General features: G+C 39.3%; 1 protein-coding gene and 1 pseudogene across 1 annotated transcript in view; one reads left to right on the plus strand and one right to left on the minus strand.

Moving 5' to 3' along the window:
* The window catches only part of PASD1 (PAS domain containing repressor 1), a 94,702-nt gene extending 83,048 nt beyond the window's left edge, over positions 1–11,654 (minus strand). Inside the window, exon 1 of the mRNA XM_064482895.1 lies at positions 11,476–11,654. Within this exon, the coding sequence (XP_064338965.1) occupies positions 11,476–11,654 (179 nt within the window). The remainder of the gene's footprint in view (positions 1–11,475) is intronic.
* LOC116151069 (U6 spliceosomal RNA) lies at positions 152–249 on the plus strand (annotated as a pseudogene).
* Positions 11,655–22,263: the final 10,609 nt, after the last annotated feature.

Here is a 22,263-nt window from a genome sequence, read left to right on the forward strand (position 1 = left end):
AAACTATGTACGTCACTTTTAACTGGCTTACAGGTTTCAGTCCCAGGTGCACCCCTAAGTCTTCAGCAGAGCCTGCCCATTAAGTTGGACACAACTCTATGGATAAGGGACTCTAACATAAACTTTTCTTTTTAAGAATTATTGCAAAGAGTGCTTGCTTCAGTGCTATTCTAAAATTTGAATGATACGGAGATTAGCATGGCACTTTGCAAGGATGACGTGCAAATTTGTAAAGCATTCCATATTTTTTATATGTCAGTCAAGTTTCAATAAAGCTGAAATTTAAAAAAATAGGAAAGACTTTCTTCCAATTTGAAAAAGAGCAATCGCAATGATTGTGCATTACATATGTTTCTCTCTCAGAATCATCTATGTAAGATAATGTTCTCCTTTTTGCAAATAGTAGAAACCATAAATTAATATGCCCTTAGTCTCTGACATCTAAGTAACTTTGAAGCCAAAACAGGGTAAAATCTGTTCACCAGGTGTACCAGCACATTGGGTTTCCTATACTAAGGAAATATTCCCAGTATGGCATTTCAAGGGTGCACAAGGAGAATCCATGCATTTGTTGAGATACTTCTATAAAATGAGCAACTTGACATGAGAGACATCTAGTCCATGCAATTTTTGAAAATATAGTTATGGAACTGACCAGTTACATATTTGGGAAAATGCCCCCTTTGAAAGAAATGGGTGAGAATGAGTAAAACTGTTACATCCTAAGATTTATAAACCCATTTTCATATCCGTTCACATTTTCATTATAGAAGTATCAACGTTCCCAGAGAACCTAAACACCAAATTACATTTATTGCAATAAATATATGCCATGCTTTATTTTATACATCACAGTTTAAAGGAAATGTGTAGGTTGATTTTTCATTTATGATACTTTATGAGCATATGTAAACCTACATAAATACAAAATTAGATGCAAAAAATTAGCATTAAAGTTCAGCTCTGTTTGCATTTGTTCTACAATTAGTTCATATGTGCACACGCACACACACATACACACACACATCTGTCATTGATGGAAAATCTCCATTTATTAAAAGCAAGACATCTTTTCTTTCCTTCACTTGATTTTATAGTTATTTCAGGGAAATGGGTAGAGAGGTGCATTTAAAGTGTCTAATTAGAATAAAATATGATTTGCATTTTAAATCTGTAGCTGGTAAAAATCAATGACATCTCTAACAGATATTTTTATTATTTGTGCTAAACAATTTCACATGTTTAATTGTTTCAAAACACAGAGGACTCTTACTTTCATTAGATTACAAGCACGGAGTAAAATATAAAAGTTAAGTATAAAAGAAAAATCTAAAAGATAAAAGGCATTTTCTTACCTAAGAACAAGAATTGAAGAAACTGATTGAGTGCTGTCTGTGAACACTGGAGAGTCTATCCAGCTGACCTTGGAAGAAAGAGATGTTTCTTGATCAAAAATAGCCTCTCTAGCAACACAAGGGAAGTCAATAATGATGTAACTGCACATTTAAAGCAAAGATTAAGAGAATCCTTTTCAACTACCAAGACTTCCCAGGTTAGAATTGAGAAACTGGGATTGCTCTTCATCCAAAAATGTTCTTAAACTGACGCTAGCTTCTGTATGAAGTCAAATTTCCTTAGTTCCCAGCCCCACCCAATTTCAGCCTCCTTCAGTCACAATGACAGCCTACTTGGCCAAAGGCACTGAGCTTTCTGATGCTATCTTGTCCAGTCGCCTTGATACAAGCTCTAAAGATGATGTTAAGATTTGCCACAATACAAACTCTACTTTTCATGCAACTAGAAAAAAAAAAAAAAACCTTTTACTTATAATCCTTTACTTGGCTTATAGGTATAGAAGTGGTGCTGATGTTCATGAATTTCTTCTAACAAGTAATTATGGACTTTCTTTGCATTAAGCAGGGAGTATTCCTGCCTTCTCTGAGGGACACATAATCCTTGTACTACCTGAATGGTACAAATGCTGAAGCCAAATAGCATGGTCCCCAAATAAAAACCTGTTTCTGATGTTTGGCAAACATATTCCATAGCACCTACAAGGCCTGAAAGCATCAGGGGATCTGGATATATGAATCTGTGTCCAAAAAGATATCATTGTTCTCAAGGTTTTCCATGTTTCTCTCCTCAGATTCCTCCTACCTGAGTCCTTTGTCTACTACTCTCTCAGGGCACTTGCCACTTTCTAGGGTGTATGATCACTATTCAAGCCCTTGTCAGTATCCCTCACTGGAGAATGAGCACAAGGCCAGAATCTGGTCTCGTTGGTGTGATGCCAACTGGTGACTGCCGAGGCCCTGAGACCCCCAAACTTCCAGCCCTTAAGCATCTGCCTGCTCCTCTTCAGAAGATAAAGTATACCCTTTTCTGACATGTGTTTGCCCTAGCAAAACTGATAGCCCTGGCAAATGGCTAGCCTCACCATAGCTCAGGCTGACTTGTCTGAGCCCACATCTCCTCCTGATCGGAGTCATAAATCCCACTACCTTGCCATACATCAAAGCCCTTTACTTCACTTATACCCAATTAAAAATCTGTTCCCCTATCCCTTTGTGTTCACAGCCCCTTGCCCAATAAAAGACCCTGCACATTCACCCCAGTGCACACAGACAGGCCGAGGATAGGCCTGAGTTTAGGAGGTAGATGTTGCCGAAGGAAAAGAAGAAAGTTGCAAGAGACGATGGATGTCAGACATGCCACAAAGGAGGCAGAGTAAAATGAGAAGAAACAAAGAGTGAATTACAGGGCAGATGTGATGCTACCATTAAGGGCCTGGGAGCAGTGACTGGGTTGAAGTGAGTGAAGGTCGTAAGGCCAAAAGTGTCCTTTACTGAAGGGAGCTGAGTTATGGAAGAGTCTGGAGAGAAAATTTACCAGCTTTGGATTCTCTTGTGTGTTTAAGCATCAATGAAACATGCAAGAAAACCCACCCTGTATTTGACAAGAATCATCAATTTGACCACGTAGACATGAGAGACAGTTGGACACATGACTTGGAGATGTCTTCTAGGATGGAGAGTCCATTATTCCACAGGACAAGCACAAAGAATATTTGAAATTCGACTCATCACTGGAGTGCCTGAAGGGAGTGACCAGAGGAGGGGAAGGTAAAACCTTGGAAATATTCAATGAGAAGGATGGAGGGTGTGAGCAGCAGCAAGGAGAGAGAAGAGAGCCAAAGCCAGTGAGGAGGAGAGCACAGAGGGAGCAGCTTCTCCACTCGGAAAAATACAAGGAATCCCAGGATCAGGAAGGAAACCGGGAGAGAACCAGAAACAACAGATAAAGATGTCATATATTTTGCATCTTGTCAAAGGACAACAATATCCACACTCTCAAACTCTATACCACTCCAACCTGTCCCAATTGAGGAACAATTAGTTCTTTATCAATAATATCTTAAAACATAAGAAGTTTCTGTCAGAGCTTAATTTATTAGCAATAGCATTTTCCAAAACCATTTCAATCTGTTTTTCTTCCTAGAAACACCTAGCCTGGGCAATCTCCATCCCAGCCCCACCCAAAACCCATCTGCCCAGAAAGGGTTAGTTGGCCTCTGTCACAGGGGCCTTTGGACAAAGAAGATAGATTTGCATAAAGGTGGTCAGCTGAGTGCAGCTCCTATTTGAGGCTGTACAGTTGAAAGGGCCATTCTCCAACCTGGCAGTGTAATCTTAATGGAGAGCTTTTGTCCCTGAGGCTGTGGTGGGCTGTTTTATTCAGCTGACAATCCACAGTAAAAGAATGAATGAACCGCCTCCTTTGGGTAGCTAAGGCAGCTGGCAGCCCACAGGCCCAACGTCTTACCCAATCAGAGGCGGGACAATTGTCAGCCTCAGACCCAAAAGGTGCTCTGTGAGTGAGTGCCCACTGCTGGGGCTCCTGGCTGCATGCTGGGCCCTCACCACTTGAGACAAAAGTCCTGGAGCTCAACCTTCACAGAGGAAAGGGGCTGCGGAGCTGGGAGCGCGGCAAAGCCATTCCCGACAATACATCCTGAAGAGATCAAAACCTTTCATCCCGTGCAGCCCCTTCGACAGTTCTGCATAACTCCCTAATCATTTCCCATTAGAACACTGGGAAATGTGTATATGTTCATGAATGACTGAAAAATTGTGCTGAACACTGGAATTTGACACAACATTGTAAAATGATTATAAATCAATAAAAAATGTTAAAAAAAGAAATCAAGAGCATGATATAGTCAGAAATTCCAATGTACATAAAGAAATGAAAAGCATCATAGAAAGAATTTGTGAAGGTGAAACCAAAATTTTCTTTTTCTTATTCTTAAATAATTGAAGATAACAGTTTATTCAAAAATAATAACAGCAGCAATGTATTTGATTATGTATGGTCATGTATAAATTAAATAATGACAGCAAAGATACAAGGGAAAGGAGGGAGGAATTAAAATTGTTAAAATTAGTATAAGGTACTCACATTACCCTCATATTATGCATGAAGTGACATAATGTTATTTGAAAGTAGACGTGGATTAGATGGAAATGTATATTTCAAACTCTAGGGGAAAAAAAAAAAAAAAAAAAGAACACTGGGAAACAGCCAGGTCTCTGGTTGCTTTTTGTGATTTCATTTTTGAAAAGAAATTTCTTCACGTCTTCCTACTTTTGAGAGTGTTAAATTTACAAAACAGAACGGAGACACAATGCCAACATAATTCTACCACTCAGAGGTAAATACTGCCATTTTGGATGAGTTCTTTCCAGTCTTTTTTATGTAGATGTGAAAATTCTGTAAATACACATTGTTCTCGGGGCAAATCTAACTGATTCCTATTTTTCAACTAAGGAATAAGCCCTTTAGAAGGTAAGTGGTTTCTCCTAACTTGATTCATTTTAACTCCTTCACCTTAACGTAATTCTCTGGTCTAACCCCCAGTTTTCTTGAATCCTGTTTCACTCGTCTGTGTCCCCTAGGCTCCCTTATCCAAAAAAGCAGGGAAAGTGTCTCCCAGAATCTGTTGAATATTTTTTAAAAGGTGGCCATATACACTAATGAAAACCCATATTCAACAAAAATAATTTAAGATCAATATATGAATTATGTGTCAATATTACATGAAAGATCAAAAACCTATTACCACTTTAGTAAAAAGGTTCTCAATTTATCAGGTACACAGTTCTTAAATTAGAAATCAGGGTAAAGAAACTTTGCATTTCCTGAGTGAAAAACTGTGACTCTCCTCACTTGGTCTCCCTCATTGTCACTGACTCTTGGCAGCACCCACGCCAGACGCCCTTCTCCCAGCTCAATTCCCGCACAACTCCTTTTCTCAATGCTGACAGCTAAGACATAGCCACATGAAAGTGATGGTCTGTGAATGCCCCCGCTGACAGCTGCAATATTTTCTCTGCTCAATACACTTCAAATCCCTCCCATGATCACATATGTTGGAACTTTGCATGAAGGCTTTCCACTTATTTCTTGTGGAAGGTGTAGAAAAATGAAACAGCTTGTCCTGAGAGTTTCCAGATTCTTCATGTTGACTGACTTTGTTTGTGGATTTCACCTCAAAGGACAATCCTTTGAGGCAGACAGACTCTTCAATTTTCCAGTCAAACTCTTGCCTGTTACTTTACAGCTTCCTCATTTCAAAGTGCTGTGTGGTCCATGCCAGAGAGCTGAGCTCACACTTAGGTTTCCGAGAAGAGCAGCTAACAGAACTGATACTAGAGAAAGCAAAGAATAAACAGCCTTCCCTAAGTTCTGTCTCCGCTGTACCCAGGAATGTCTCAAAGTGGCACTGACCCAATCTGGGGAAGATTGTGAGGCTTTCATAATTGTGCCTATCCTAAGGGGTATATGTATTGCTTTCTATGAAGAAACAACTGACTCACAAGTTCTCCCAAATGGGAGACCCGAAGTTAAAGTATAGCAAGCCAAAAAAAAAACAAAAACAAAAACGTTTGCTTTAAGCCACACTTTAAAAATTACTAATCTGGTGGCTTTAAAAATTACTAACCAGGGGAGGTGGTAAAAACCAGTGGAAATCAGACAGGAGGAGATCAAGATGATGGAAGGGGATGATGCTGAGCTCACCACCCCCTACATATACAGCAAAAATACATCTATGTGTGGAGCAATCTTCCCTGAAACCAACTAGAAACAGGTAAAAAGACTCTTCTACAAGCAAGGCTATAAAGAAAGATCCACACGAAGTCAGGTAGGAAGGGAAGGGAAGCGATAAGCTTGAGGACCCACCCACATAGGAGGGGACATAGAAGAGGAGGGGGATATCATGGGCTCAGAGACCCTCCCTGGGGAATGAGCAGTTCGAACCGCATACTGACCCTGGGGACTGACAGCAGGAAGACCTCTTAGCTGGTTTGAAAACCAGTGGGACTTACAGGAGGGCTGTACAAAACCTAGACTCCATTCGTGAAGAATGTGCACACAGTCCGTTCACTCCTGTGCCTATACGGTATTATGCTTAGTGACAGAAGTCAGACAGAAAAAGACAAATGCTTTATGGTATCACTTAGGCTTGTAATCTAAAAAATACAAGAAACTAGTGAATATGACTAAAAAGCAGATTCACAGATCTAGAGATCAAATGAGTGGTTACTAGTGGGGAGAGAGTGGAGGGGAAAAGCAAGATGGAAGAGGGGACTAAGAGTTACAAACTAAATAAGCTACAGGATATACTGGACAGCACAGGGAATATAGCAAATATTTTATAACTTTAAATGGAGTATAATTAAAAACATTGAATCACTGTGCTGTTCACCTGAAACTTATATTATAAATTAACTATTTTTCAATAAAAAAGTTTTTTAAAAGTGAAAATCAACAATATTCTTGAAGTCAGAATGCTGAGAATCCAGTCCCAGCTCTGCACTAGCTGTGTGACTTTAGGCAACACCTGGCCTTTCTGAGCACCTGTAAAATGGTGCTGAGCCCTGACCTCTTGACCCCATAACATCAGTCTCAGGAACATCAGGTACCATAAAGGACAGGAAGTTCCATGGAACATTTAGCGTTCACAAGGAAACAAGCAGCAGTAAGATACACTGGGAGTTCAACAACTCTTAGCTTTCTCCTGAAAAACAATAGCCCTCATGAATTCAGCAAATATTGCAGTAAGTAAAACATACATTGCCAAAAATTAAAGACAAAAGGAAAAATCTTGGGACACTGTGTGCATAAATATATAATGGTTAAATATCAATGCAGAGAGAAGAACACTAATCAAATTCATGAATTTATGCTTTAATTTCCAAAGCGAAATATTAGCTTGATTGAGTAATATCTAGTGTGCCTTAATCTCAAGTATTAGCATATGAAAGGCTGACTGCCCTCAGCTTCCTGCCATCCCAGATGTACAGCTTGTATATTTAAATATGGGGTACATTTATTTGTGGTCATGCTCACTTATAATGAAAGAACAATCTGTTACTTAAACAGTGTGCTTAATTGTTAGAAATAGAACCAGAAGAAAAACTCATCAGCCACCAAAACATCCTTGCCTAGTGGGACATTAGCTAGACTCAAGTCAGGACACATACTCCATAAATATGTATCAAATAGCAAGAACAATATTCTATTTCTCATAAACAATATTTGTAAGTCAATTTAATATTGATGTAGTGTTTAGGAAAAGCCTTACAGAGATCTTAAGTTCTTGATAAGGGGCAAAGGGAAAATGTAAAGTTTCTTTGCAGAGTATATAGTAGGAGGCCTACTTCAAAGGAGGTTTATGTGCTCCATTAAAAACTCGACAATTATTTTCACTCTTATCTTTTAAGAGATGGACATTCTGGGATTACCACCTTGAAAACCCAGTGGGAACTTTGTCACATGTAGTGCACACCTACTGACATTCAGATATAGCCTAAGTCACAAGGGCATGACAGAGCACCTAGAGCAGGTAGAAGTGGCTCCGTTTTCCCACACAAGAACCATAAAGAGACGCCAATAGTCCACCGAAACCTCTGCCCAAGGAAAACCTTGATGACTCTGGGTCTTTATTTCCAGCTCAGTCAGCTCTTGGCAGCTGGAAGGATCCAGTTCCCTCCCCTCTCCACAAGTGCCAGGCCCATGCTCAGAGGCAGATACCTCTTTGTGTAATGACTGACAGATGAGGGGGTTGGTACTCAGGCCTTCTCATCACTAAGCCCAAAGGCCTCTCCAACCTGGCCACATTGGCCTAAGTAGTTTCAAAGTCATAGGTCAAATACTTTCCAACTATTCCCTGGAGTTTCATGGAAAGGACCCTCTTTGGATGCCTTGATGTGGCCACACTTCAATCCTCTCTTCTAGAACAGGAAGAGAAATAAGCAGAACAAAACTATGTACCTTAGACACAACTGGACTATTTTCTAGACCAAGTACTTCACTTGACAATATTTATTTCCAAATGTGATCATCATTAATGCCTTTGGAGTAATTAAAATAAATTGGCTACCTGTTTGACTGCAGAATTGCTTAATTTTATAAAACAGGAGGAATGTGTGATTACTAAGGAAATTCAATTTTCTCCTTTGTCCAGCTGCAGCCCTTGGTGAGAGAATATCTGCTCAGAGGTCTTGCTGTTGTCTGGGATGGCCTTTCAGCCTAAAAATTCCCTCTGCCATGATATTCAGAGTTAAGCAACAAACTTCAAAATAAGGGAGAATAAGTAGAATCAAAGCAGGTGTTCATTCTATTAAGAGCAACAAGAAGAAATTTATTGCCATCTATTTTATTTCCCTATGAAGACATACTGTACATGAAAACCCTTCAGAGCACTGTTTAAAAATGTATTTTCCTGATAGAAATAGCAGCATTCACAAGGCAAGGACCCAAAAGAAAATCATTTAGCGAGAACCAGTCAAGATGAGAAAAGCCAACTATCCCTCCTTGGGTCATCACAAGTTTCCCCACTGGCCTCACGCACCACCCAAGTTTCCCTGCAGGGAAACACGCCCTGAGCCACTGAGCTATATAAGCAAAGGGCCATCTTTATTTTAATTCAATTACACAGAAAATAACTGAAATTGCCCAATCCAGACCCCTGGATAATTCACTGGCCTGCATGCTCACACTGCTTTTCTGATATCAAGCCATTAGAACTCTGGAGCTCCTCATCTGCCATTTTAGATTTAAAAAGGAAAAGTCAGAGGGGAGGGTATAGCTCAGTGGTAAAGTGCATGCTTAGCATGCATGAGGTCCTGAGTTCAATCCTCAGTATCTCCATTATAAATAAATAAATAACCTAATCTACCCCCAAAAAATAAAAATGAAAAATCACGCTCTTCTGAGGGGTTAGTCACTATATGAAAAGCTGATCCTCTTATTTCATTTTGTTTACAGAAATAGGTTGAGAGGAAGGAGGGTTTAGCTCAGCGGTACAGCATGTGCTTAGCATGCATGAGGTCCTGGGTTCAATCCCCAGGACTTCCATTAAAAAAAAAAAAAAAAGAAATAGGTTGAAAAAATAATAATGCAACATTTCCCTAATTCATATAATGAAAGTTATTTTTGCTTCTGGATTCCTTATTCATGTTTGGAGTCAGAGAAATTAGCAATCTACCGCAGAATAAGCCCCAGAAAAACAGCAGGGAAACTATACGGACCCTGCCCTTACCTTTTTCTCTCTTCTCCTTTCCTCTCCCAGCCTCATCAGATCTCACGGGTATCTATTCTCTTCTCTTTCAGGTTTTGATTCCACCTAAGAAAGAGGAAAATTCCTTGAAATATTAAAAATCCTAGCTTCTCCCACTTTCTTGCAACCTCCAAATCACTTGGCACTTTTAATCACACTTCTCTAGGTGGCTTGTTACTAACTTCACCAGTGCTACCACTGCAACCAACATCAGCATGGGCTGAAGTGGCATCTAGGCATCCCTGTTTTAAAATATTTATGACCTGATCACATTTCACAGTGATTTTCTTTTTTCTTTTTGATATTCCCATTTTCAACCCCCTAGCATATGGCTTCATGGTAGTTTTACTTTCAAAGTTATTAACTGTCACCATTTACAAGCAGAACTTGAATTATGAAGCCAGTACATTTTTGCCAGTAACATAGTAAAATTAGGGACCACTGGTAAAATAATTTATTTAGGTACATAGATGTGGCTTCAGCTTTTATGATGGTATTACTCCACTTTACAAGAAAGGACTTTTCTGGTGTAACCAGGTCTTCTATGCTCTCAGTCCCAGTGCACTCACACACACATCCCAATGCCAGAACATCTGAAAACCAAAATCAAACAATACTGAAAACTCTAATTCAAAAAGATACATGCACCCCAATGCTCACAGCAGCACTATTTACAATAGCCAAGACATGGAAACAACCTGAATGTTCATCAACAGATGATTGGATTAAGAAGTTGTGATACATATCTATAGATAGACAGATGATTGGATATATATAATTGGATATTAGTCATGAAAAAGAATGAAATATTGCCATTTGCAGAAACATGAGTAGAACTAAAGAATATTATGTTTAGTGAAATAAGTTGAACAGAGAAAGACAAATACTGTAGGATATCACTTATATGTGGACTCCAAAAAGTAATACAAATGAATGTATATGCAAAACAGACTGAAAGACATGGGAAATAAACTTGTGGCTACCAGAGGGGAGAGGAGAGAAGGGAAGGACAAATGAGGGGTATGGGATTAAAAGGCACAAATTACTATATACAAAATAGCTAAGCAACAAGGATGTACTGTATGGCACAGGAAATTATATCCATTAACTTATAAGAACCTATAATGAAACATAATCTGCAAAAATATTGAATAATTATGCTTTACACCTGAAACTAACACAATATTGTAAATCAAGTATACTTCAATTTTTGAAAATCACTGAAATGATACAATATTTAACATCTTAATATTTAAAAACCCACAAAAACAAACAAACAAACAAACAAAAACCCTCAAGTGGATCCTTTGAAAAGCTACCCTTGCAACATGGGCCTCAAAATCAGGAAGTGTGTAGTCTCACAGTATGGCAACTGCTGGGTCTACTGAAGCCGGCTGGTCTTTTGCTTTCCATCCCCCTCAACTGTGCTAATGGAGGCCCACAGGGCCCATCCACCCAGGAGATCCTGTGGCTTTGCTATTGTCACTTTCCTCAAAAATCTATTTCTGATGTTTAGGATGATACTGGGAGCTTTCTCGAAATTTCTGAGGAAGAGTCAAAGACTACCTCCCGCAGTGACACCTGTGATGGCTGCCTTTTGGTGGCCTCAAAATGCCGAGCTTCCCACCGAGGCTTCCCGTGATCCTCCCCACCAACCATCCCTCCCCGGGGCACTCTCTAAGGAGGTACCACAGCAAGGGGCAAAATGGCTCCACAGCACCCAAGAGGAGGCAGAGGCAGTCATCCTGTCTGAAGCATCCACTGTGGGCAGGGGGATACGGGCCAGGGGTTTATACAAGGGTTGGGCACAATGAGAGCCTTGAAGCTCCTCCTTGGCCCCCAATCCTCCTCACTGAAAGCCCTGAAGATTTGCCTCTGACTGATTCCTGCCTGAAACAATGAAACCCCCACGGGAGTGAGGCTCCCAGGGTGCAAAGCGAGGGCGAGGAGCATTTCCACCTAGGCCCTGAGGTGCTGGGGGCCCCGGGAACTTCTTCTGGGCTGAGATCCGATGAAGCTCCTTCCGCGCCATCTTCAGTCCGCGGAGTCATGATGTTCTCCGCCAGGCTGAGCCCTCTACCCTTCCTGGACACCGAGGCCCGAGCTGAGCAGCCTGATGCGAGTTATTGAGCCGGAGATGGAGATCTTTTGACTACAGGCTGAGCTCCATTGTGGAACTCATGAAGCTCAGCTCTCATCCTCAACAAAAGGGCTGTTGTAGCAGGAGAGGAACCAACATTTCGTCCGTGGCCAAGTGTCAAGTCATATATCCAGTCCCTGCCAGGTTGACACCGCTTTGCAGGGTAGGCTCAGTTGTGCCTGGAACCCCAGAGGTCAAAGGAAGGGCAACAGAAGATTGTTTCCCTTGACCTGTTATGAAGTGTGGCCATCCAAACCGCAAGGCAGTTTCTTTCACATGTCCCAATCTGCCTTCCTTGCCTGCCTTTCCCTGGAGAGACCCCCCGCCAGAGCTCTACGGGGTTACCCTGCATTACACAATTTGATGTCACAGGTCTGTTTTTAAAGACTCTTTATGGAAGACAATTCCACAACCTCCCTCAGCCACTCATTCCAGAATCGAACATTCCTCACAGAGGAAAACATGTAAATATTCCATGTTGTTTTCTCAAACTGACCAATTGTGTGACAAGTTAAAAGGAGCTTCAGTGAATTGAAAGACTGAAACACAACTTTAATTCAGATCCAACACACAGTGCAGGATGAACAAAGTAAGTACTAATTTAACACCACCATTAATATGAAACTTTATTGATAAGGGAGACGACTCTTACCCCTCACGCGAGGAGGACATGCCACAAAAAGGGCTCCAGAACTTTATATCTCCAACACAATCCTTCTGATTTCAAAACTGGATCACACAATCATTTCACAATATGTATGTATATCAAAACATCACGTTGTACACCTTAAATATGGAGTTTTAAATTCATCAACCATATCTCATTAAAACTCAGGGCGATGGGTGGAGGGTTGTATCACTCTGAAGGACAGTCTTTGGATTTATTCTTTTCTACACACTAAAATTAAACATAAAATTCTCCGAATCTTTATGGAGCTTAGAAAGAAACTCCTGCACTCATTTTCAGGGGGGGACTAATTTTAAAACAGCATGAGTCTTCCTGAAATGCGTCTTAAATAGACCATTCTGACTTGTAGCCGTATTATAGCTTTCAAGCACTACAAACAAACACTAATTATTAAGTTTAAAAGCTTCAGCATGGCATGACATCTGAAATAACCAAGAAATGATCAAGCAAAAGGATGTTTAGTGAGGCAGGCATTTGCATAACATTCCCAAATCATAAAGCACAATGTTGCATGAGGGGCGGAAAAGTCTGGCCCCATCTTCACCAACTTTCCTGTTCTTTTTAGTCCTTAAATTAATTCTTTCAATGCCAGGTGACATGAAAGGGGGTTATGATGGCATATGTGGATGTAATGCTTGTCATTTGTAAAGAACATCATAAGCATTAATTAACTTTAATCATGCAATTAGTACTCAGTTGTCAGAGGCAACATTCAAAAGAGGACTATTAAATGCATTAATCCTAATAATCATCAGCTGAGCTTCCTCAGAAACGAGGCGTATATCACCCCTAAAAGCAGAGAGATTAGCAGGAGCAGAGCAGAGCCGGAAGAGCTTGTGCTGAAGTATAAACCCTGGCCCATCCTGGAGGGTGTAATTAACATCTCTGAAGCCATGGTGTCCTTCTCTCAGTGATGGGCCAGTAATAAATAATGCCTGCCTCAGAGAGTTGGGAAGATATGATGGGACGATGCATACAGAGTGCCTGGCACAGGGGCCTAGGAAGAAGGAGGCCTGGGTCTGTAGGGCTATAATTACATCAGGAACCATAATACAACACTCACCAAAGGCGAGGGCTTCCAGATGTCCATCCCTTCTAAACACAGCATGCAGGATTTGAGGGACTTCCACTGGTCTTGCTTGGAGATACCACCTTACCTCTGGTCTTTCTCACGGGGGACCTGTCAATATCAGAGTAGGCAGCCCTTTCCAAAGGAAGGACAGTCATGAGTAGCCTGTACAGCAAGCCTCAGAATTCCATAGAAATCTCCAAAGAAATTCCCTGGGAGACAAAAACCCAGTGATGGAAGGTTTTATCTCTGTGTGGTCATCAAACTGTTGGTTGTTTGGTTCATCCCCCAAAGAGGTAAGAATCTCATTTTCACATCTCTTAAGGGAAAAGAGAACACACTTGTACAAAATTGACATTGAGTCATTCCTGGCTCGTAAGCATACCCACACCCTTGTTCATATCCAGTTCAGTCAGATGCCATTTTGTGGTGCTGGGGTAATATTTCTACTACATCTGAAATACTGATCAATGTGAGATTTGAGTTTCCATTTAAAGTCCCCTATTGTTCCTGGTTTGATATTAATATACAGTGGTATACCTGAATGAATTATAGTCTATTTAACCTGTGGGAAAATTCAATGATAAATACTTGAAAGGAATTTAAGGATTGCCCTTTGATACATTTTGAATTTTTAAAAATCAATCAACAAATTCTGGAAGGATCCACTTTTAATGTCTGTACACGTTTCATTTCTATTCATCAAGTAGAAAGTGGATGGCCTCTATTTTGTTACAAACTACATTCTCCATTAAGCCAGGAGTACGTGCCTTAAAAAAAAAATCTGCTTCTGGATGCCAAGCTTCTCGTACATAGCATGGTTGTTGCTCCCTGGAAAAAATTCCAGAAACAGAGTCATGCTTCCTGCAGCTAAAAATGCTCTTTAGGCAAAAAAAGATGTGTGAGCTTTCCTCTACCATCACTAGCACTGTTTTAGTCCATGTGGGCATCAGCTGTAACCTGCCCTCTTGACCAGAGTCCTAGGGACCCACACTCCTGTCCCCTCCAAACTGTTCTCCATCCGGTAGTCAGAGTGACCTCTAAAAAAATTTATGTCACGTCATTCCCATGGTGGGGATACTGTCACCTTCCCTACCACCACCACTATTTCTGGCCATTGAGGAAGGCCCAATCACATTCTCATCTCTTCTAATACCTTCCCAATTGTAATAGTTGCTTTTCTGTCCTCACTCCACAACAGTTAGAAGAGATAGATGACTGATAGATAGATAGATAGATAGATAGATAGATAGATAGATAGATAGATAGATAGATAGAAGGAAAGAAAGAAAGAAAGAAAGAAAGAAAGAAAGAAAGAAAGAAAGAAAGAAAGAAAGAAAAAAGATACATAAGATATATATAAATGTAAAAATATGTGTCTGTATACATATATATATATATATATATACACACACACACACACATAACTTTGATACATATATATATTAAAGGCCATAGCTTTTCTGAAATATTTTGATGTGACAAAGTATGGAAGAGCCACGTTATGGCATTGGAACCCAGAAAAAAAATAATGGTCCCTTCCAATAGATCATTAACTAAAAAGTAAAAAAATGTTAAAATATGTTCTCAGAGAGCCTGAGTACCTATGCTTTCTTCTTCCTTTACTTTCAACAAGAATAAGTTTAGAACATTGACACACAAGGATGCTGGTGGGTGGGAGTAGGGAACTTACTGGGGTCCTGCCTTGGCGATGCTGGCATATCCAGGCTGGCCCTCCTAGATTGTCTGGCCCCAGCCCATCACTTTCTAACCGAGGACACTGAGGCCCACTGAATCCCATGAGAAGGACTGTGCAGAATCTGAGGGCTAGAGTTCAGCTGTGCTGGGATGGCAAGCCTTGGCTGTTTCTACTTTATCATGCCCACGTGTACTTTACCCCCACAAAAATGTTGCTTTGAAACAGAAGATGAACAGGCTTCTAAAGGTCTTCCTAAGATCCCAACAAATAGAAAGATAGACTTAAACTCAAGCATATCAATAATTATAACAGTCTCAAAACCTCAATTAAAAGTTAAGAATTGTCAGACTGGAAAAATAAAGCAAGGCTGACCTCTACTCTTTTCTACAGGAAACACATTTAAATATAAAGATGAAGACAGGTTAAAAGTTGAAGGATAAAAAACTAGATACTGTGCAAATTCTAATCAAAAGAAATGTGGGGTGGCTGGATTCATATTAGACAATGTAGACTGTAGAGCAAGTAATACTACCAGACAAATAGTAACATTTCATAACAATAAGAGTCCATTCAAGAAGACATAACAGAAAACAATTCCATTTACAATAGCATCAAAAAAATAAAATACCTAAAAATTAACTTAACCAAAGAGGTTCCCCTTCCCACATACCTGTCCTATACATCTCTTCCATCCAGCTGTTTTTGAATTATATACTCTTATAATAAACTGATCAACTGGTTTAAAAGAAAAGGAAAGAAAAGAAAGACTAGAAGGGCAGGCTCCTGGAACATCTGCACAAGGGACACTCTAGTTCAAGGTGAGCAGAGCAGTCAGGGGTTCTAGGGAGTTACAGGTGGGTTTCGCTTCACATAGCGGGATGAGTCACCATCCCAATTTCCCAAAGCCAAATTTTTTTTAAATAAATTTGCCAAAAATAAAGCAAACAAGTTTTGTTTTTGTTTTTTCATTTGTTTGTTTTTGTTTGTTTCCTTTTTACAAAAATAAAAGGAAAGAAAAGAAAGGGCTTTTTAGCAAGAACAGTTCTTCAGTGAGTTCTTAGGTAAGGAAATAAATATGCTGGGCATGAGACTCCTCCCGTAGGAGCAGTATGTTCCAGTCAGTTTCAGTTGGGGGTCTTTGTCCTGGCCCCGGACCCCTAGTGTAGACCTCTGTGTTAGATTGTGGCAATGGTTCTTTAACTGTCCCAGCTTTCTCTGGCCTTTCTAGCCATCCAAACCAACGGTGGGGGTGGGGGGTTTGGGGGTGCTGCCCTTTGCTTGGCAAACACTGAACTTGAGAGGTGTTAGTCCATCTTTGCCTCCCCAATCTAACCCAAGGCTTCCTGCCTAGCTTCTTGTCTCCTGCTTCCTGCAGTGGTCCCACCTCCATGCTCACCATGCCCCATTTTGCACCTGCCCAAGGCTTCTGGATTCTGACTCTCTTCCATGCCTCACCTGGCTGGGTGCAGAGTTATGTGCACAACTCTCTGACAACGCCAGAGGCCAGGGATCATATAGGGATTTTCAGCATCAGGCCCAAGTGTGGTGTGGGAATGGGACAGTGCGAGGTGTGGTGGTGAATTTCATTTGTGATTTGATGCTACAACAGGACAGATAAATTTCTCCTCAGAGCTGCTTCAGCATGCCACCTTTCATATTTCTGAACAGCCCATGTACTCTTGCACAACCCTGAGATTGAGTACCTCCTTCAATTTTGTGCCCTCAGCACCTCACTTGCCTCACCTGAGTTCCAGCTTTGTTTGTCAGTTCTCTTTTGATGGGAGATCTCCGGCAAGCTGGGCCATCGCTGACCTCTTCCATCTTTCTAAGCTGATTGGTACAAGACCCTAGAGCTAACTTCCCCACCCTAAGTAAAGAGCCCCATGACTCCACTCCTCTCTGTTCTGAAGAAGTTACTACTGACCAAGCTTTGGGCACAGAATCTAAGTGATTTTATAAGAGAAAACATCTTCACCTAAAGACCGTGAGCAAGGCAATGTTTGCCCTCTGGTCATTTTTTTTCCAGCATTCTTGTAATTATTTATTGCTTCAGTTGCTATGGAAAGAAAACACCACTTACCATGACAACTGTAGCAGTCTAAGGTACACAGCTTGTCTCAGACCATGAAGCTTCAAAATACTGAAATGTGTAGGAGTTTCATATCCCTCCTTTTTTAAAACATCAATCAAACGTTCTTCTTTCCAGAAAAACCACCTGAGGATTCTCTTTCTCTGCATCACCTGTCATGAAGAACCAGCATACCCCAACAAGGAATACCCAAGGGCTGAAATCAAAGGCAATTTTACTAAAAATTCAATTTTAAAAGGGTTGGTAAGGATAAAAAATTAAGTGGAGATTTATTGTGTGCCTCTGCTGCACCAGATGTGTGTAGCTTCTTTTATATACATTTCATGTGAGTGTGATTTTAGCACTTTCTATAGAAGAGAGAAACAGACCCAGGAAAGTTAAATAACCAGTCTGAGTCAGAACTGGGATTCAAACCCAGAGTGGACTGGGTCCATCAAGCCTAACATGAGCAGTCTGGTCATCTGATTATTGTAATGAGTTAAATACTGAGGGAGCAGAATGTGCCTTTAAAAAATAGTAAACAAACAGTTTTATTTTAAAAAACTGATCCAATTACTGGCCTTCTTGTCAGTACACCTTGGGAACAGCTACAGTCCTCTCTCATATGGCTCCCTCTGCCCTTGGTCAGATCAGAAATTATGAAGGTGGGTGATGAGTAAGGAATTCCTGCTGCTAAAGATGGCTACCAAAATGACACATAATGGAAAAAAGTATTGTCAAGAACAAACTTGTGGTTACCAGGGAGGAAAGGGAGTGAGAAGGGATAAACTGGGAGTTCGAGATTTGCAGATACAAACTACTATATACAAAATAGATAAACAAGCTTCTACTGTATAGCACAGGGAACTATACTCAATATCTTGTAGTAACCCATAATGAAAAACAATATGAAAAGGAGTATATGTATGTATATGTATGACTGAAGCATTGTGCTATATCCCAGAAATTGACACAACATTGTAAACTGACTATACTTCAATTAAAAAGCAAGAATAAGCAAATAGGACCTAATTAAACTTACAAGCTTCTGCACAGCAAAGGAAACCATAAGCAAAACAAAATGGCAACCTACGGAATGGGAGAAAATTTTTGCAAACGATGAAACCGACAAAGGCTTGATCTCCAGAATATATAAGCAGCTCATATGACTTAATAAGAAAAAACAAACAACCCAATCCAAAAATTGGCAGAAGACTTAAACAAGCAATTGTCCAAGAATGAAATACAAATGATCAATAGGCACATGAAAAAATGCTCAATATCACTAATTATCAGAGAAATGCAAATCAAAACTACAATGAGGTATCACCTCACACCAGTCAGAATGGCCATCATTCAAAAGTCCACAAATGACAAATGCTGGAGAGGCTATGGAGAAAAGGGAACCCTCTTATACTGCTGGTGGGAATGTAGTTTGGTGCAGCCACTGTGGTAAACAGTATGGAGATTCCTCAAAAGACTAGGAATAGACTTACCAGATGGCCCAGGAATCCCACTCCTGGGCATATATCCAGAAGGAACCCTACTTCAGGATGACAACTGCACCCCAGTGTTCATAGCAGCACTATTTACAATAGCCAAGACATGGAAACAGCCTAAATATCCATCAACAGATGACTGGATAAAGAAGAGGTGGTATATTTATACAATGGAATACTTTTCAGCCGTAAAACCAACAACATAACGCCATTTGCAGCAACATGGATGTCCCTGGAGAATGTCATTCTAAGTGAAGTAAGCCAGAAAGAGAAAGAAAAGTACCATATGAGATTGCTCATATGTGGAATCTAAAAAAAAAAAAAAACATAAATACAAAACAGAAACAGACTCACAGACATAGAATACAAACCTGTGGTTGCCAGAGGGTAGAGGAGTGGGAAGGGACAGACTGGGAGTTCAAAATTTGTAGATACTGACAGGCATATGCAGAACAGATAAACAAGATTATACGGTATAGCACAGGGACATATATACAAGATCTTGTGATAGCTCACAGTGAAAAAAAATGTGACAATGAATATATGTATGTTCATGTATAACTGAAAAATTGTGCTCTACATTAGAATTTGACACAACATTGTAAAATGACTATAACTTAATAAAAAATGTAAAACAAAATTTTGAAAAAAAGGATGAGATTCATGGGTGGAGATCAAATATTTGAAAAAAAAAGAAAAAAATACACATCCTAATAATTATTTTAAACATGGCACAAAATCTCTGTAAAATACAGTTGATACCAATCATAATAGCTAACTAGGTGAAATAATTATAATATGAATATATGCTAATATGCTATTTGAAACCACCTGAAGGTAATTGTATACCCTAACCCCATGTCTTTCAAATAAGACCCACCTCATTCTCACAATTGATGCTGGATAATAGAAACCTCTGTGGACAGCTAATGGGATACTTGGGTAAATTAACAATAAGAATCATTTAATTATGCTATTTGATAAAGTATGGTTCCTACTGGATTAGTTAGAACTGCATCAAAGCTCTTGATTTACAGCCGTTTATAGCACAAGGTCCTGGTTGCTTCATGGTGCAAGGAACCGCCACAAACCCTTTAGAATGAAGAAAAGTGAGGAGATTCTTGGAAACCAAACTGAGCCTTCAACTCTACAAGGAGCCTTTGGAACTCACGGCACACTGAAGTTAGTATTCATCACAGTGTAACTAATTCTGAATCCAGCAGGTGAGCCTCTTCTCAGGTTTGTCTTGCAAGCTTGGCTTTCTTTTTTTTTCGTTCTTTTGAGGAAAGTTATTATTTTCCTAGCACTGAAGAAAATAACCAAGGTGAATGTATATGGAGCCAAGCTAAAGCATTGCTAGAGATAACTATCAAAATTAAGTGGACCACGAAACAGAATAAAGAGTTCAGAGGGAAACCCAGGTATGTATGGGATCATAGGATACAATAAAAGTGACACCACAGCTTATGGAAAAGGATATATTATTTGGCAGATTGTGCTGGGAAAGTTGTCTCATTATGGGCAGAAAAATCCAACTACGTTTCCACCTAACAACCTGCATGAAGGTGAATTCCAAATTGTTTCAAGAATAATTATGAAAGGAAAAAATAGTAGCATCCAAAAAGAAATTGTAAAAATATTTTCTTTTGTCTTGGGGTAGAAAAGGATTTCTTAAATAAAACTCGAAAACCGAAGATACGAGATGAAAATCCATTAATTTGATTAAATTAAAATTGAGGATTTCTGTTTAATAAAGGACACCACAGACAAAATTAAAAACAGATGGTAGGATGGGAGAAAATATTTGCAGTATCTAAAACCAAAAAAGACTAATATTTTAAAAGGATAAATTTGGGAGTTTGAGATTTACGAATGTTAACCACTGTATGTAAAAATAGATTTTTAAAAAGTTTCTTCTGTATAGCACAGGGAACTATGTTCAATATCTTGTAATAACCTTTAACAAAAAAGAATATGAAAACGAATATATGTCTGTATATGCATGCCTGGGACATTGTGCTGTACACCAGAAATTGACACATTGTAACTGACTGTACTTCAATTTTAAAAAATTGAAAAAATAAAAGCATTACAAAAAAGACAGGAAGTTTAATAGAAAATTGGGCAAAGGATAAAGGAACAGGGCATTTATTTAAAAAGGAAACTCAAAAGCAAATATATAAGATGTCCCTACACATTAATTAAAGCAAGTTAAAGCATCCATGTGATATCACCTTACACTTGTTGGCCCAGAAAAATTAGAAAGCTAAAGATTACAGTATTGACAAACCTGAGACATTGTTGAAATCCTCATGCTTTGCTGAGGGAATACAGAATAGGGCCAGCCACTTGGATAGCACTCAAGCATTACTCACTTAAATTAAGTATACACAAATGCCCAGAAATTTTCCTTTTATAGGTATTTTTAATTGAAATATAGTTGATTTACACTGTTTCAAGTGTATAGCAAAGTAATTCATTTATATGTGTGTGTGTATATATATATATATATATATATATATTCTTTCTTTTTCAGATTTTTTCCATTATCGGTTATTACAAGATAGCTGAATATAGTTGCCTGTGCTGTACAGTAGGTCTTTGTTGTTTATCTATTTTATATATAATAGTGTGTATCTGTTAATCCCAAATTTCTGATTTATCCCTCCCCCCTTCCCTTTGGTAACCATAAATTTGTTTTCTATGTCTATTAGTCTGTTTGTTTTGTAAATAAGTTAATTTGTCTCATTTTTTTTAGATTCCACATATAAGTGATATCATATGATATTTATCTTTCTCTGTCTGATAGTATGATAATCTCCAGGTCCATCCATGTTGCTGCAAATGGCATTATTTCATTCTTTTTTATGGGTGGGTAATATTCCATTATATATATATATATCACATCTTTATCTATTCATCTGTTGATGGACATTTGGTTTGCCTCCAATTCTTGGCTATTGTAAATACTGCTGCAGTGAACACTGGGGTGAATGTGTCTTTTTGATTTATAGTTTTCTCCAGATATATGCCCAGAAGTGTGATTGCTCGATCATATGGTAATTCTATTTTTAGTTTTTTCAGGAACCTCCATACTGTTCTCCGTAGTGGCTGCACCAGTTTACATTCCTACCAACAGTGTAGAAGGGTTCGCTTTTCTCCACATCCTCTCCAGCATTTGTTATTTGTAGGCTTTTGATAATGGCCATTCTGATCAGTCTGAGGTGGTAACCCACTGTGGTTTTGATTTTCATTTCTCTAATAATTAGCATGGTGAGCATCTTTTCATGTACCTGTTGGCCAACTGGATGTCTTACGGCTGTTTTTATATATGTATAGGCATATATGTATGTGCATACATATATATAAAATCTTAACTTATACACACATGTTCATAGCAGCATTATTAATAATAGCATAAAATTATGAATTATTCATAATTCAAAAAGTTAGAAATAATCTAAATCTAAACATCCAT

Source organism: Camelus dromedarius, chromosome X (assembly GCF_036321535.1).
Source record: "Camelus dromedarius isolate mCamDro1 chromosome X, mCamDro1.pat, whole genome shotgun sequence".
Taxonomy (NCBI): domain Eukaryota; kingdom Metazoa; phylum Chordata; class Mammalia; order Artiodactyla; family Camelidae; genus Camelus; species Camelus dromedarius.